The sequence below is a fragment of the Natator depressus genome, chromosome 1 (genome assembly GCF_965152275.1).
Source record: "Natator depressus isolate rNatDep1 chromosome 1, rNatDep2.hap1, whole genome shotgun sequence".
Classification (NCBI taxonomy): Eukaryota; Metazoa; Chordata; order Testudines; family Cheloniidae; genus Natator; species Natator depressus.
In genome coordinates this window covers 301835654-301853972 of record NC_134234.1, presented here as the reverse complement: position 1 = coordinate 301853972, position 18319 = coordinate 301835654, and the positions used below count along the sequence as shown (strand labels likewise).

Below are 18319 nucleotides of genomic sequence, written 5' to 3'. Positions count from 1 at the left end.
CTCAATTTTCACCACTGGGCATGCTCAGCCTAGAGATCTCTCAGCTCTAGTCATGTGTCCCACATCGTCCAGTGGTAAGTGACCTGCAGCTTTCAGCTAGTGAAGTGATTTCTGCTTATTCCAGAGAGAAGTCAGAGACAAAAAATGGAGTTTAAGAATACAAAATGGAGTCTGGGAAGTTTTTCCCATATCAACAGGAGAGGTCCCAGAAGACTGGAGAAGGGCTAACATAGTGCCCATCTTTAAAAAGTGGAAAAAGGAGGAGCTGGGGAACTATAGACCCGTCAGCCTGACTTCAATCCTACGATGCTACTAGAGCAATGTATAAAACATTCAGTTTGTGAATACCTGAAGGATGAAGGAATAATCACTAGCAGCCAGCATGGATTTATGAAGAACAAATCATGCCAAACCAGCTTGATTTCCTTCTTTAACAGGGGACTGGTTTGTTAGATAGGAGAATGCAGTGGACATAATATACCTGGACTTCAGCAAGGCTTTGACATGACATTCTGATGAGTAAGCTGGAGAAATGCGGGTTTGACGGAACTACCGCTAAGTGGATACATAATTGGTTAAACAACCACAAAAAAGGAGTAACTATTAATGGAATGATGTCAGATTGGAGGGAGGTCTCAAGTGGGATTCCACAGGGATCTGTTCCGGGTCTGGTGTTGTTTAACATCCTTATTAATGACCTGGATGCAGGAATAGAGAACATACTGATCAAATTTGCAGATAACACAAAGGGGGGGGGTGAGGATTCAGAGGGTTCTTGTCAAATTGGAGAACTGGGCTACAGACAACCAAACTGAAATTCAGCAAAGACAAACGTAAGGTGCTACACTTAGGGAAGAAAAACCAAATGCACAAATTCAGAATGGGGATAACTGGCTTGGCAGCAGCACTGCTGAGAAGGATCTGGGAGTTGTGGTGGATCACAACCTCAACATGAGTCAGCAATGTGGTTGCAAAAAAAAGCAAATGCAATTTTAGGTTGCATTAACAGAGACATAGCATGCATGTCACAGGAGGCGATAGCACTAGCTAGAGATAAAAAAGGACAACAAGAAAACATTCTACAAATACATTAGAAGCAAGAGGAAGACCAAGGACAGGGTAGGCCTGTTACTCAATGAGGGCAAAAAACAATAACAGAAAATGTGGAAATGGCAGAAGTGCTAAATTCAATAAGGACAAATGCAAAGTACTCTACTTAAGAAGGAACAATCAGTTGCACTCATACAAAATGGGAAATGAGTGCCTAGGAGGGAGTACTGCAGAAAGGGATCTGGGGGGTCACAGTGTATCACAAGCTAAATATGAGTCATCAGTGTAACACTGTTGCAAAAAAAAGCAAACATCATTCTTAGATGTATTAGCAGGTGTGTTGTTAGCAAGACATGAGAAGTAATTCTTCCACTCTACTCTGTGCTAATTAGGCCTCAGCTGGAGTGTTGTGTCCAGTTCTGGGCACCATATTTCAGGAAATATGTGGACAAATTCGAGAAAGTCCACAGAAGAGCAACAAAAATGATTAAAGGCATAGAAAACATGACCTATGAGGGAAGATTGGAAAAAATGGGCTTGTTTTGTCTGGAGAAGAGAAGACTGAGAGGGAACATAACAGTTTTCAAGTATGTAAAAGGTTGTTACAAGGAGGAAGAAGAAAAAGTGTTCTCCTTAACCTTTGAGGCTAGGACAAGAAGCAATGGGCTTAAATTGAACCTTGGGTGGTTTAGGTTGGACAGGAGGAAAAATTTCCTAATGGTCAGGGTGGATAAGCACTGGAATAAATTGCCTAGGGAGGTTGTGGACTCTCCACCATTGGAAATTTTAAAGAGCTGATTAGACAAAGGGATGTTCTAGATAATAGTCCTGCCATGAGTGCAGGAGACTGGATTAGATGACCTCTCAAGGCCCCTTCCAGTCCTACGATTCTATCAGGGCTTTGGAGCGGAGCCCAGAGCTGTAGTGCGGCGCAGTGAAGCTGCAGGTTTTTGCCCGGAGCTGGAGCGAAGCCGGAGCACAGAAAATCTTGACTGCTCCACTGCTCCAGGTTTTTTTTTTTCCATTTTCAATCCAAAATGAATGATATTTAGCAAGAAAGTCCTAAAGGTGCCAAAAAGTTTCAGATTGTCTAACAATTGATATTAACATCTACTTTACCACTTTACATAATATGTCACAGTTATTCTCACTTTGGCCGAAATCAAGATTTAATGTACAGATACAAAATTACAAAGTTTTTTGGAGATATATTTTATTAAAGAATCAGATAATTATCAGACATCCAGCAACACTGCAGACTGCTCCCACCCTTGTGCCAAGGTTAGGTGAGTACATACTTGCATAGATTAGTTAGATAGTTAGATTAGTATGTGTTGATACTTCTTTTGTAAGGGTTGATCAATGAGACACGCTGAGTGCTGTGATTACAGAAAAGTGTGACGCAAGACGCAACATTTAAGATATCACAAACAGGTATATGGCAAAAAAAATGTTTTTGTTTATTGATATATTAAGATATCACAAGAGATATTAACCATTTAAGCTTATTTCTCACACGGGCTCCCGTTACCGGTACATTTGTTCATTTGTACGTGCCCTCGTATCACTCTGGCGGACTTATTTTATATATCATCTGTTCAACGGTCTTTTGGTAGCGTTGTTTGTAATTTTAAATTTACTGAAAAAGTCACGTGCAGCAGGCATATAAATATACAGTAAGCCTTGTTGCATAAATTAGGAGTGACTTTTATGATATATCCAGAGTGATTGGAAAATGCCCAACACAACTTTGGGGGTGAATCCTTAGGTCATTTTAAGAAAAAACATTTCTTGAACACGTGTCCTAAAATTCTTCCTAAGGGAGCTACAGTCCCTTCAAGGTGGTGATGAAAAGTTAATTTCCGATTAATATCTCAAAAACGCTTTAATATAAAGTAATGAAATTATGTCTGTGTCTTAGCGTTAGTATGTGCTACCATAATACATTATCCAAAATTATGTAAACCATAGGTGTCCTGAACTGGCGGTTGGTCATTTTTATTTCATATTTCAAGAAAGGCTTGTCGTCGACTGCCCCTGACTACGAGCGGTCATATTATGTTCCATAATAAGTTAATAATTTTTGGTTATTATTTATTATGACATTTAAAATTTATGGTTCCAAAGTTGAAAAATAAGTAATAAGTAAAATTGTTTGTATCATGATTAAAATTTTTAAACAGTTTTCTCGGAAATGGTTAATTATACAAAATAAATTAAGAGTACCATTTTAATGCATGTTTTAGCATTAAATCATATTCCAGGGTCGTATCTGTTAAATAGTTGAAGATTTAAAAAATATGAAATAAAATTGGCCCAGTCCCCCCAGTTCACAACGCCTATAGTTTAAATAATTTTATTTGAATGATGTTGTATGATAGAACGTTGGAAATAAACTTTAACGGGAAAGCGGATTCAAATTGCAAGCACAGTCCTTTTAGTAAAGAGAGCAGATTTTCGGAAATATGTTTTTCCTTCATCAGGCTGGAAACTTTATACAAGATAGAACCTGTTATTGCTCTATCTTGTATAATCTATTCAGGCTGATGAAGCAAAAACATATTTCCGAAAATTTGCTCGCTTTACTAAAAGGACTGTGCTTGCAATTTGAATCCGCTTTCCCATTAAAAAGAAAAGGAGTACTTGTGGCACCTTAGAGACTAACCAATTTATTTGAGCATAAGCTTTCGTGAGCTACAGCTCACTTCATCGGATGCATACTGTGGAAACTGCAGAAGTCTTCTGCAGTTTCCACAGTATGCATCCGATGAAGTGAGCTGTAGCTCACGAAAGCTTATGCTCAAATAAATTGGTTAGTCTCTAAGGTGCCACAAGTACTCCTTTTCTTTTTGCGAATACAGACTAACACGGCTTGTTACTCTGTTTCCCATTAAAGTTTATTTTCAACCTTGTAACGTGTAGCCTCGTTACTTCCCAACAATTAATGTTGTAGAACAGCGATAGCACGTACTAATGCTACGGTACATACCAAATTTCATTGATATAGCTATATTAAAGTGTTTTTGAGATATTAATTATAAACTTGGAAAATATTTCGAATAGTTTTACCTCAAAATTTCATAAGAAAAACTATCTTGCAATTTATAAATAAAAATGTATATTAATTATGTATACTAAAATACTTCTTACTTCATTAAAACTGCAAGAAATATGTTAAAATATTAAAATATACTTTAATAATAATTTTATGTAAAAAGAAAATGCGATCATTTTTGTCCAGAAAATCCAAAATAAATTCGAAGTACCTTAAGTGGTTAAGATATCACAGGCAGGTACATTATAAAAAAGTGTAATGCTTTTGTTCATTGCTTTTCGAAGATCATAACAAGAAACATTTGGATGAGGTAGCAGCACAAGAAGATTTGGCCATGGCTTCAACAAAAAAATCAAATCTGCCCCCCATGATTGATAGCTGATTTACGGAAAAGGATCTCAACGACGTCTTTACTTTTGAATTTGAAAAGCCCAAATTTGGGCTTTTGGGAAAAGCAAAGAAGAAATCGGCAACGTGCAAGGTGGAAAAGGAAGTGAATGGCGAGCTCAAACCATGTAGCTTCAAGACAAGCGAAGCAAGTGCCGTGAAAAGTTTCAACCTTTGGTGGCATGTAAAATGTAACCATCCTGAAAACTATGTGGCTCTGGTTACAAAAAAGGACCAGGAAGATGAGGCAAAATGGAAAGCTGGCGCAGCTAAACAACGTTCATCTGGCTCTTTGAAAACTCCTGGAGAAAAGATTTTTTGCGGAGCTTCATCTGAAAAGAAACCCAAAATTGAGCAAACAAAACTTGACTCAAAGTCCTTAAAGGTTACAGTCACCATGGATGCCAATACTTTCCATGAAGGGCTGATGGAAGTGGTTTGCTTGAGTTCAACACCGCTCACTACCTTCAGGCTAAAGAGCAAAGGATTCCAAAAAATTGCAGGTGAAATGGGTTGGCAGCTTGGTGTTTCGATGGGGCATGATGTAGTTCGTCATTTAGTTGTCAGCACAGCTGAGTCTGGTCGCGAAGAGCTCAAGAAAGCTTTGGAGCAAAAATTATGCTACTGGAAAATGGATGCGGCAACCCATGGAAACAGAAATTTCCTTGCAATCAATGCTCAGTAATACGAAGAAGGAAAAGATAAAGCTGTGGTAAAAACCTTGGACATAATCGACACTGAAGGGCGTCACAATTCTTCATACTTGAAAAGTCAAGTAAAAGCTATTTTAGAAAAATTTGGGATCAGTGAAATGCAAGTGCTGAGCATCTGTGTTGACAATGCAGCAAACATAACGTGTGCTGTCAAAAATTTCAGCGGGACAATGAAACCATTTCTACCTCTGAGAACAGGGATGTGGACAGAACTGAAGCTATTTTGCCTGATGAAGGAACTAAAGGAATGGATGAAATCGAACTCAACATGGATGCTGCTGCGCAATGGGTTAATGACCCTAGCCTCATACTTCCAACATGACTTCATGAGGATGACTCAAAAGTCTAACTGATGAGGTGTGGTATTCAAACTCTTCAGTTAGCAAAGAACATGCAAAGAAATTTCTGGCAAAAATTCGACAAGTCGTTGTCAAACTACGAACCCCAAGTATTCGAAGTGTTCTGCTTGATCTACATGGGGTAACTCAATCATTGGATACTGTGACTCGCTGGGGTTCAACATTTGTGATGATTCTCAGTCTTACTGTGAACAAGTGGCTGCTGCTGGAACAAGAGAACTCAAGTTAACAAAAGCTGAATGGGATGAAGTGAAGAACCTGTGAGACTTCTTGGCAAAGCCAAACCAAACAACCATGAATCTTCAAGCTGTCGATGTAACCCCAGGAATTTTAATGAAGGAATGGGGAAAACTGTCAAAATTCTTGCAAGAAAATGGTGGACAAATTGCAGAAGGAATTCTATCCTCCATGCAGAAACACGAAGAGAAGCTTTTTGACAATATTCATTTCCTTGCTGGAGTTTATGTTGACCCATGGTATCGGATTAATCTTACCTCAAGGGAAATAGCAAAGGCAAAGGAAGGGCTCCTTGATATTGCTCGATGACTTGAAAAACAAAATCTGTTGCTACATTTGAACTCGGCGAAAGAGGTTGAAGAAAACAAAACACAACAAAAGGAGTCATCAACAATCAAATTTGCGGTTTCGGAAAGTTCACATCCTTCAGAAATAGCAGGCTGTTCTCAAACTTCTGTCTCCACTCTGAACTTGTTTGAGGGTCCGTCCCTGAGACGTCTTCAACCATCACAGGGAAATGGAGATAATTCAAGCACCAATTCTTCAGAAGATGACACCTTTGAAAAGGAATTGGATAAACAAGACGCCGGCGAGTTTCTGCCATTCATAATTGCAATGAAGCATTATTCGAGACAAACTTTCGGGAAGATTGTGAGGTCATGGAGTTTATTGGTAGACTAAAAGTTAAGTCTGTTTTTTGAGGCCATTCACAGCTACCCACACCGCATTCAGGCTGCCTGTAGAATCACTTCAAGCATGCCAACTACTCAAGCTAGTATAGAGCGACTGTTTTCGGCTTTAAAGTTAATTTTAAATGATTTGTGGCAGCCTACGAAAGACGACTTGATTGCTGCAATAATTTTTTACAGAATGAATTATGAATGATTCTAGTTTGTATAATTGTTGATGACATTTAAATTATTTTAGAAGTCTGAATAAAAATAATGTTTTTTCAAAATTACAGTATGCACTTTTTTATTTAGTTAAAAATTCATTTGAGTTGGAGCGCGGAGCAGAGCTGGAGCAGTCACTATTGGTGCCGGAGTGGAGCAATTCAAAAATTTGATTGCTCCAAATCCCTGGATTCTATGATTCTACCACTCTACTCAGTGCTGGTTAGCCTCAGCTGAAGTAGTGTCCAGTTTTTGTCACCAATGTGACCAAAGGATCCAGAGGCAACCGACGAAGATGATCAAAGGGATGAAATGCAAGCCATATGAGCAAAGGCTGAAGGAACTGGGTATATTTAGTTTGGAAAAGAGGAGATTAAGGGGAGACATGAAAGCAGTCTTCAAATACGTGAAAGGTTGCCATAAAAAAGATGGAGAAAAGTTGTTCTCTCTTGCCAGAGATGGTAGGACAAGAGGCAATGGGTTCAATCTACAGCATAGCAGATTTAAGTTAAATCTCAGGAAAAACTTCCTAATTGTAAGAAGGACAATGGAACAGACTGCCTAGGGAGGTTGTGGAAGCTCCTTCATTAGAGGTTTTCAAAGGGAGGCTGGATAGCGATCTGTCTTGAATGGTTTAGACATAAAATATCCTGCATCTTGGCAGGGGGGTTAGACTAGATGACCCTTGTGATCCCTTCTAACACTATGATTCCATGATTCTATGTGTCATGGGGTAAAATCCTGCCCTCATTGCAATCAACGTCAAAATTCTCACTGAGTTCAGTGGAGTCAGGATTTCACCCCGGGTATTCTGCAAAGAGCTGCCTTTAACTGCCTGTGTCATTGCTCCAGGCATCTGGAAATCAGACAAAACCTTTCAAGCTGGAAATGAACCTGTATCTAAGATAAAGAATATTGTTGTCCCCTTGCAAGAAAGTGCCTGCATTTGATCACAGCAATTCCTAATGAATAGGCCCTGACCTTATGTAAGGGCTCATCTAAGGTCTTCCTTCTGTATCAAGGAAACTACCAACACAACCCTTTCTTTAATCAAGTTCAAGAGACAAATCAAGGTGAACAGTTGCTTTGCTTGTTCCCCACTGAAAGAATAATATCTGGCTGACAGCTGCATGACTGTTTCACACAAATCGCATACAGCAAACAGAGCACAAAGCAATTGGAAACTTAATCCAAATCATGGTTGTTATAGATGAGTGTTCTAGACATGCTGCAGTCCATGGGCAAGACTTACTTCCCATCAGCAAGTTAAAACAGTATACAAAGCAAGGAAGAGAACAGATGAGAGGGGCTATAACAGGAACCAGGTTAAGTGTATGTGGGGTGGCAAGGAGGAATTCAAAGCAAATTCTTAATACCAGGCATTAATCACATTGGCCACAGGCTTGTCCATACAAGTCTTTTGCCTGAGCAGAAAGTGCAGGCCCCTATATAAGTGGCTGTGCATTTGAATGGATTTTGTGTGTTACGAAAAGTGACATATTTTCATGTAGACAGGCACATGCCCAAATACTTTACTTTTCAATGCTGCAGTTATGCAATTTGTAAAGTGTCATGCACATATAGAAGTATTGAAAAGAAGGATGGGCCGGTGGATAGAATGGGAGCCTGAGACTCGGGTTCATTTCCCTGCTCTGCCATAGACTTCCTGTGTGACCTTGGTCATGTCACTTAGTCTGTCTAAGCCTCATTTGCTTCTCTGGTAAATGGAAACAAGAGGATTTTCATACCTCATTGGGAGATTGTGAGATAAATACATTAAAGATTGTGAGGTGCTCAGATACTAAGGTGACATGGGGACCATGTGAGTACCCTAGATAAACAGAACAGTGAATATTAATGACTGTTTGTGAAACTTACATTCCTGATCAGTTACGTATTTTATTGGCCATTCTATGCAATGAAAGTCTGAGTTAACTTCAGCATTCCTTTTATTCTTAAAGTTTAAGAAGGAAAATGTAGTTTCATGTTTGAAGTGCCACCGTCATAAAGAAAAAAATAAAAACCAAACCAAAAAAACCCCACCCCAATCCGCAATATTAAACGATGATAAACTTATTTATTAAAAATCAGGTACATTTAAAATGGTGCTTCCAATTAGTTTAATCACAACCCATTTGGGGATTAAAATGAATTCTTAACCATACGTTTGGCTAAGAATAACAGGTCAATGCCATCAGAATTTACTCTCTACAATATTTTTGAATTTGTTTAACAGAATAGGTTAAATGGGATAAGGAGCAGGTATCTGGGATGTGTGGCGGCGCACATTGATCAGTAGTTAGATACTTTGGTGATGAGGCCGATGGTAAGTTTAATTTAGATTAGATAGCAATTCCTACATAATATTTTCCTTTGTCTGCAGGTTATGGTCATGTCTTTTCAGCAGTGAAGTTACCAAGTTTTCTGATACTGACCCCTTCACACAGAAAGTGAGCAGAACACTAGAAACCATTAGTTCAAATAGTAAAGACAGTTCTCAGCTGATGTGTTTGTGTCTGTATACTGTCATACTGTCCTCTTTCTTCCATATTTAATGTGGTAATCTATGAAATATTCATGATAGGGCAGTAGCGTAACAGTTTATATCCTCTTGTGATCTGCAGCTGCAAGAAAATGGCCTAATCCCTACTAGACAAGAAACAATATTGTGTTTATTCAGCCACTAGGGGTGAAGTGATCATCCATACACTTGAACATACCCAGAATCCGACACAGGACACAGTAGTGATCATCTGCACATTTTCTGGGAGGACAGACTAACTTAGTGTTTTCTTCCATAGACAGGAAAACGTCCTGCTGACAACTAAGTAAAAATGGCTGATCTCGCCTACTCATGGGACTCCCATCATGCACTGTTGAGGCCTGGCCAGAGGGAAGACTGTGATGCTTCATGGGATATGTAGCTTGGCCAAGGAGCTCAGCCCGTAGGAGAGAATGGGGGCAGGAGGCAGCCCGGCAGCTCAGACACATACAGTTTAATTTCAATCTGACCTAAAATAAAACAATTCCATTCAGTTCAACAAATGAACTTTTTTTCAGGTCAATCCTGGCAAAATTAGAAAATCGAGGGTATTACAACATCCAGCTGAAATGTGGCCACTAGCTCTTTGACCAGGGTGCACTGTGGGAAAATTCTAGAGCTCTAGAAAGGTAAATCCAGCCTGTTCTCACCATGGGAGGAATGGCAGAGGCTCTCTGAGTCTTGCAAGAGGCATTTTAATGTTTCATAAAAATGTAAAATGTCTCCAGTACCTTCCTACTCTTCTTAAAAATCCTGGAAGTGGAAAGAAAAGTCCACTTTAACCCATGTTGAGGAGGGGTAAGAAGAGTTGTTTGTATTTATATTGATTTATTCTCAGGAGATTTCAGAGCACTTTATACAGGCCACCATGTATCAGCCTTGTTCTACAGGTAGGGAGATTGAGCTGCACAAGGTATGTCTATACACTGCAATGGAAGCCCAGTTAGTGGGACTCAAGTCAGCTGACCCTGGATTACAGAACCCAGGGCTTGAGCATCTACACTGATTAGATTTTAAGAATTTTCTATCCTGGGCTTGAGCCTGGGGTGCTAGCGTCCACAGTGCAACATGTAGACCTGAGTCAAACCAACCATATCCCAGACTCCCTAGTGCCCGCCTGAAATGTGGCCACTCTTCCTTTGACCTTGATGCACTGTGGGAAAACTTGACTATCCCCTGCATGTTACAGGAAGTTTGAACTGACCGCCAACACATCCTACCAAGCAGTCATTTTGATCTCTGAGCTCCCAGCTACTGGAGCCAGTGCCATGTAGGAGGAGCCTTTTGAAGAGATTCTCTTGCTTGCGCTTTCACTCCTGTGTCAGGAAATGGCAGGGCTTCTGTGAGATGCTGGTGGACATTTCGGTGGCATTTTCTGACCTACCAAAGGCACCTGACAGAGCTCATGATGGAGCAAGAGGAGGAGGACTCAGACATGGCAGACTCGATGCTGCTCATGACACTTGGTACAGCCGTTGATGTCCCCTATGTAGACCAGAACTTCTGGAGCAGGGCCGCAAGCACTGACTGGGGAGATCACATCATCAAGTGCACTTGGGATGACCAGCAGTGGGTCCAGAATGTTCGCATGAAGAAAGTTACATTTCTGGAGCTTTGTGAGCAGCTTGCCCCAATCCTCCACGAGGTCACCTGTGCCAGTCCAGAAGCGGGTTGTTATAACTGTCTAGAAGCTGCTATCCCAGACTGCTACAGGTCTGTTGCCAACCAGTTTGGTATTGGAAAGTCGACTGTGGGTAAAGCAGTGGATGTTTCTGAGACAATCAGGTGTGTGCTTTGCCCCCAGGTGGTGGGCATAAAAGAATATTCCTGAAGTAACTGCTGGCTTTGAGAGAATGGGGTTTCTACACTGCCCCAGGGCCACTGATGCACGTGCCCATAGTTTGCCCTCCTCAAGGAGCACATGAGTACATAAACCACAAAGGGCACTACTCCATTGTTATGCAGGCACTAGTGGACCACAAAGGCAGATTTATGAATATCAATGTGGACTGTAAAGGAAAAGTTCATGATGCTAAGGTTTTTCGCTGATCGGGAGTCTATATTCATGGACAGGCTGGGACACTATTCCCATCAGATGACGTTGTCATAAGCAGAGTTCCTGTCCCCACCATTATTCTGGGGTCCTGCATACCTGCTTTTGCCTTGACTTATGAAACCGTACTCTGATTTCAGAGGCCCTGGCAAAAGACAGTGTAATTACACTCTCAGCAGGTGTAGAATTGTTATTGAATTTGCTTTTGGCAGATTGAAATCCTGTTGGAGATGTTTACAGACCCATTAGAATGCCAATATCATCAATGCTGGCCACATTACCGGGGCTTGCTGTTCTCATCACAATTTTTGTGAAGCTAGAGGAGAGCCATTTCCCCCTGAATGGACCTGTGACAGTGAGGGTCTGCTGAATTGGTACACTCAGCTAGAGAGTGCAGCTACCACAGCTGGAGCTGGCTGCACCTAGACAACAGAGGTCAGGGATGCTTTGTGAGCACACTTTATGGACTTGCATGGCCCCATGGAAGAGAGAGAATGTGCTTGTGTGGGTGGGGTGGGATGGGGCTCATTGATTCTGGGGCTTCCAATGCTTGGGCAGGAGCAGGAGGTTGATTGCCATACAATGTACTTTTGAATGACATGATCACTTATCAAATTGGGGGGCAGGGTTTGATTCACAGTGTGGATTGATGTAAGGCGGGGTGGCCATCCTGTGGCTCCAGAGCCGCATGAGGCTCTTCATAGGTTAATATGCGGCTCCTTGTGTAGGCACTGACTCTGGGGCTAGAGCTATAGATGCTAACTTTCCAATGTGCAGGGGGGTGCTCAACCCACTGCTCTGCCCCAGGCCCTGCCCCCACTCCACCCATTCCCCCGAGCCTGCCATGCCCTCGCTCTTCCCCACTCCCCATCAGAGCCTCCTGCGCACCGCATAACAGCTGATTGCGGTGGGCAGCAGGCACTGATTGGCGGGGCTGCCGGCGGGCAGGAGGCGCTGCAGGTTGGAATAGGGGGAGCTTATGAGGGGCTGCTGACATATTAGTGTGGCTCTTTGGCAATGTACATTGGTAAATTCTGGCTCCTTCTCAGGCTCAGGTTGGCCGCCCCTGATGTAAGGTATTGTTTGAAGTATGGATTGATGTAGATAACTGTTGAGGAATAATGTTTGCATACTAATTCCTAATTGTCCTTGATCATGTGTTTACACATGACATAGTATGACGCAGCGACAGCAAAAGAACTTTCATGATGAAATAAAAAACTTTATTTATAAATGTATTAGACAAGTACAACATTCGCCCATTGCCAGGCTGGCCTGTCACCATTCCCACACCAGAACACCCGCAACAACAAAACCTTACAGAAAAATAAAATAAAAACCAAGTGCATGAACAAGTGCAAACAGTAAAACCATGTGCAAGGCAGAAACCCCCTACCATGGCATGTGCCCTGGACCCCACATTCTTCTTTCCCTTTTTTCCCCATCTGACATGCACACGATGCTGGGGAAGGGAATGGAGACATCCACAGGGGAGGGGGTTATGATGGAGGGCTGCAGAGGCAAGATTGCCCTGCCCAGCTGCTCGTGGGGCCTGATTGCAAGGGCCACCCAGCCATGGAGTTTTTCAAGCTCTTTCTGGATGGCATCACAGGGTAGCGCTCAGGGGACTCAGGCCGTGGTGTGGATGATGCAGCAGGAACTGCTACTTTTGTGGTCATTAGTGAGTTCAGCCACTTAAACAGCTCTTTCTGCTGAGCTCTGTCCTCCTCTAGCCACCGTTCCTGTTCCAGGAACTGCAAAGCAAATGCCTGCTTTTGAGCTGAAACCCTGTCCTCAAGCTGTGCAGCCAGCCTGGGCCTTGCCTCTTGCCTCTCACCATGCCTTTCCTCTAGCTGCAATTCTCTCTGTCATTGGTACTGGACCTGCTTGTTAGCCCTCTCCAGAACCATAAGTTCATTGTGGAAACATTTCCTCTCGGAACAGTCCCTGATGTTAAGTTGGCTCAGGCTTCTGCTGCACTGTAGACAAACTGTGGAAGTGCTGGAACAGGGGCCTGGAACAGGACAAGACACAGGGGGTTATTGTCTCGAATAGCCCAGTGCAGGAGCACACAAAAAATCCTTGTGGATTTTCAAGGACATAAAAATGTACATTTCCAAACTGAACTTCAGTGTATTGTGAGAGGGATGCTTTAGGCCACAGAAGCTCCCTGGACACTGCCTAGTTAGTCACAGAGAAAAAACTGCAGAGACATGGTAAGTTAAAAATTCAAAAAACTGTTGTTGTTTTTTTTGTTTTCTAGTAATTGCAGAACTACTTGGGTTTGAGGCAAGGGCTGTCAGTGGCCATGCCACAAAAGCTTGTTCTATCATTTCAGGCCTTCCGCATAACAGTTCTTGTGGTGCCCGATTGGCAAAGGAAGATGTTATTCCAAGCTGCCAGTGGGAAACCTGCAGTTTATGCAGCCAGAGTATTCAAACATATAGTGACTGAACAGCACATCTATGAGTGGAGTGGGCTGGTCAGCTGCCAAGGTGGCCCTGGAAAATACACCCTTCCCTGAAATGTGACTGAACTATCCAGAGCTCCTGCTTGGTGAAAAGTTTGCAGCTATCAGCACCCGGGATTGAGTCAGAAATGAGGGAATCAACAATATATTGTGTTAGCTTCCACATGGCTTAGCCTGTCATGGCTGCGTGCAAACACGCAGAACTCCACAGCCATCCCCTTACTCCTCCTTCCCCTACCCCCCAGCCTATTTCTGGACAAAATTTCAAACCCCAGTTGAATTGGGCACAAATGATTTTGTTGCCTATGGACTGCCTGGACTGCCTCTAACTGAAATGGACTAGATTTGTGAATGGAAAACTTTTCAACCTCCTCCTTGCACAGTTCTCCGTTTCCAGGCAGTTCGTTACAGAGTGGCGTACTTACAGGCATGGCACTGTGAGGTGAATATTTTTAGGAAACAGGAATGGCCCTAACAAAAATCTGTGCCTTTCCAGTAAAAATTCACTTTCAAGGCATTTTTACTGTTTGCATTTCCTGGTTGCCATTTTGAACTCCGTGTGGTGGGGGAGAGGTCAGAGGGAGAGCCAAGCCACTGGCATATAATTCGCCATTAATGGATGCACTCTGCTAGCCGGGGCTTCTAATAACTTTTGCATTGGTTCAGAGAACAGAAATCCCTCCCATTCCTATATGAATAAACATTAAAATGGAGCCAGAAACTTACCAGGCTCCAGGTCAGCTTCTGCCCCTTCTGTGTCTGCTGCAGGCTCCATGTCAGGCTGTTCCCCGTGGAGGCATCAAGCAGCTCCTCTGAGTACAGTCCCAGGATGTGCTGCTGCTGCTTCTGTAGCAAAGCCTCCTGCGGGACCGGTTTCAGTAACAGAGCCACTTCACGGTCCTCACTCAGTACCTGCTGCTGGCTCCCATCGGTCCCTGTGCTGGATTCTGGGGCTAGCAGGGCACCATCCTGGCTGACCAGGTCACCGTTGGGTCCAGGCTCAGCACAGTTCCCAGCACCCAGTTAAACTCCACATAAAATTAACATATCAGCAAGTTGTTCAAGGTGTGTTTCTGGTCCTTGGTTTTCTGGTACTCTTGAGCTCCTTAATCTGCTCCCTGCATTGATCACCAGTCTGGTAAATTTACAAAGCTGCTAGCTTCTTTGCTATTTGCTAGTATGTGTGGTCATTCCTGATTCTCTTACTAAAGTCCACTGTTTTTCTGGCCTCCCACCAGAGATTCACCAAAATGAGGCTGTGCTCCTGTGACCATGAAGCAGCGTGCTTTGCAAAAGCCTTCTTCTGTTCAGTCTCCATTGCAAACACAGGAGGCTCTCTGCTGGTGTGGTTGCAGTTCGGCAGTCAGAAGACAATGGAAAGGGCGAATGCTGACTCACTGAGCCTCTGCACTACTCGAAGGAGGGTTGTTTCCATTTTCCCTGGAGTCAATTAGAGATTCTTGGGATAGAGGGGACAATGGAAATTGGTCCCTAGGACCATGGGATATTTTCGGTGGACTCCCAGGGCCTGAGTCAGAGATCAGGGCTGTGTCTACACTGCAAAAGCAATAGAGCTCAAATCCTGTGTCATGTCTTGACTTGGGCTCGAATCCTCCACCCCCACAGGGTCCGAGGAGCCTAGGTCCAAGCCCAAGTCTGAGAGATTTGTATGTAGTTGGAGTCTAGGGTTGGGCTCAAGCCTGGACCCTGACTTGCTTTGCAGTATAGACATAGCCACAGATGTTTCAGACCAGAGCAATTGTCCCAGGCCTTGGCTTGAAAGGCCAGCCCACTGGTGCCACCATCAGTAAGTGTGTACTGCTGGCTGGCTCCCCTGGCTCTGGGTGCTTCGGTGCTGAATTTTTGGTAGGAACTGCTTCTGCCTTCGCTGCTTGTTCCCTATACAGATAGCAGACAGCACTGTTTGGGGTCTTCTGCTCATAGCCAGTCCACAGCTCCTTTGTAGGGCTTCTTTTCTCCCCCTTTACCCAGCAGCCACAAACAGTGGCTCCCTTCTGGGCTCCAGGCTCTCACAGCATTGAGTGTAGGTGCCTGGCTGCAGGTGCGTACCTAGCCAGGAGTGAGTACATATGCCTGGGTGAGTCATGGTAGAATTAAAACAGCAGGGAGGCAGGGGACAGGTGAAGTAAGATACTGTAACAGTAAGAAAAATGAACCAAATCTAGAACCACTGCCTCAGTTCCTGCCTCCTCTTCCCCTCACCCAAAGTGCGGTTTTACAAAACCAAAGCTGCCCTATCTATAATTTGAATGCAATTTTCCATAATATTTGCCCTTTCTGTTGCTTGACCTTGAGTCGCAAGTGGTCTGGTGCTGGAGAATCGGTCTGTCCCTGGTCCTCTCCACAAGCAAGAGGTAGAATGTAAAATTAATTGGCTATCTTTCCACTTCCCATTCTGCAAAGAGAGACATATCTTGCTTTACAGGCCTCAAGTGCCTGGCTAATGGTTGTTTTGCTCACATATTTTCTACCATTCTTGAAAATACCCCACATCTTTTCAAATGAGTTCTAATGCATTTCCATTCTAGGTTCCCTTGGGACCGCTGGCCGGGTTTGTAACCAAACCTCCCGCGGCATGGACAGCTGCGAGGTGATGTGCTGTGGAAGAGGTTATGACACTTCACGGATCAGCCAGATGACAAAATGCGAATGTAAATTCCACTGGTGCTGCGCGGTCCGCTGTCAAGATTGCCTGGAGGTGGTGGACGTACACACATGCAAAGCACCGAAAAGTGCTGGATGGATAGCTCGAACATGACTATGTGGGGCGACTGGCATTCGAATGCTGAACATTTCAGTTTCATGCAGGGAGTATGTCTAGGGCATTTGCTACTTTTTTGCAAGTTTCACCTCCCTTTCAGCACAGAGAAATTGCTAAATAATTAATATAAATTATGTTGTATCCAATTTATATTTTTGAAGTTGTAACTTTTTTGTAGCTTTGCTCGCAGTGTTTGGAAATGATGAAACTTTTAAGTCACTGTTTTTTAAATGCAACACATAATTCGCCTGTGGAAATCACTGCCACAAGATGTTACTAAAGCCAAGAGCATGGTAAGGTTCAGAAAGAGGTGATACATTTATATGAATAAGAACGTCCACTGTTGCATTATATAGGATGAGATTTCTTAAAGCTTCCTTCAAACCATATAGTCCTGGCCCCAGTCAGGCACAACACAATGGAGTGGATGGACCATTGCTCTTATCCAGTATAGCAATTGCTGTATAAAGGAACCTCTGAGCCCAGTATGGAGTAAAGGTGTTCTAGAAGTAACTTTCTCCATCTCATGTCAAATCATAAGGCTGCCCTCTTATACATTACGTGGGGTCAGTTCTGCCTTTGTATGCCCATTTGCTAGTCCCATGGATGTCAACATCCTGCACATTTAAACTACAGACCACGATGGAAAGCGAAGGAATTTGCATCCAATTGCATTCACCCCATGGTATTTCCTCTTAAAGAGTCAGCGCAAGTCTTTTAGTTACATTTGCACAGAATTCTCAATTTAAAACCTACCTTAAAAGGATTTTAAACAAATGTATTCATGTGAATCACTGATGTTTTCCCCCTGCAAGTTGCAATGTAATTAAATGGAAGGAGGGCATTTAGTTCTCAGACCCTTTGTTAGCTAGCTTTATCTGAGCAGATGTATCAAAATTAGAAATTAGTTGTTCACCTCCCTTTGGAAAAGGGACATGAAATAGCTTGGGCATAAATATTTTTTTAATTTTTTTTTTTTTACTAACTGGCTAAATGTGAAAATATCTGTAGAAAGCCTCTGTAAAACAGAAGCAGCTCGTCTCATTAATAATCTTCTTCTGCTTGTCACATGAGTGGAACATGAACAGTCTTGCCTAGTGGTTGGAGCAGGAGTCAAACTCCAAACAGGAACTGGAGCCCAGCATCACAGCTGGGGCTGAGGGGCCGGAGAATCAGAGCTGGCTTCTGCGGGTATATCTACATTACAATAAAAAACCGACAGCATCGATTCTCAGAGCCCAGCTCAATTAACTCAGCTTCAGGAGGGCAGGCTACAAGGCTAAAAATTGCAATTTAGCTGTTCTGGCTTAGGCTGGAGTCCAGGCTCGGAGACCCTATGAGGGTGGTGGATTTCAGAACCCAGCCTCCAGCCCAAACCCAAATGTCTATGCTGCAACTTTTAGCCCTGCAGCCTGAGCCAGTTGACCCAGCCCATCTGCGGGTCTTTTATTACCATGCTAGATGCCCCTGAGAGTGATAGAGTCAGAGCTGGCATCAGAGGCCTGGTTATCTGGCCTGAGGCATGGCTGGAACAAGGCTGGAGCTATCACAGCCATGGGCAAAGACTCTGAGCAGCCAACTGCACTGCTACTGCTGTGCCTAGGAGCTGGTCTGCTGTCTCTTCCAATGAATCAGGCAGTATAGCCAATCTGTTACAGACAAGCTGTGCTCATTAGGTTGCCCGAAGACTGGCTCTGCTGCAGGCCCTGATTCCGGAAACTGCTTTCATTCCAATGGAATCTATTGATAACTTTCATTAAATATAGTTAAAGGGATAC

The 18319-nt window shown here is 43.1% G+C and overlaps 1 protein-coding gene across 1 annotated transcript in view; it reads left to right on the top strand.

Moving 5' to 3' along the window:
• WNT2 (Wnt family member 2) overlaps nt 1-16819 on the top strand; it is a 48383-nt gene extending 31564 nt beyond the window's left edge. Inside the window, exon 5 of the mRNA XM_074952096.1 lies at nt 16309-16819. Within this exon, the coding sequence (XP_074808197.1) occupies nt 16309-16538 (230 nt within the window). The 3' untranslated portion in view covers nt 16539-16819. The remainder of the gene's footprint in view (nt 1-16308) is intronic.
• Nucleotides 16820-18319: the final 1500 nt, after the last annotated feature.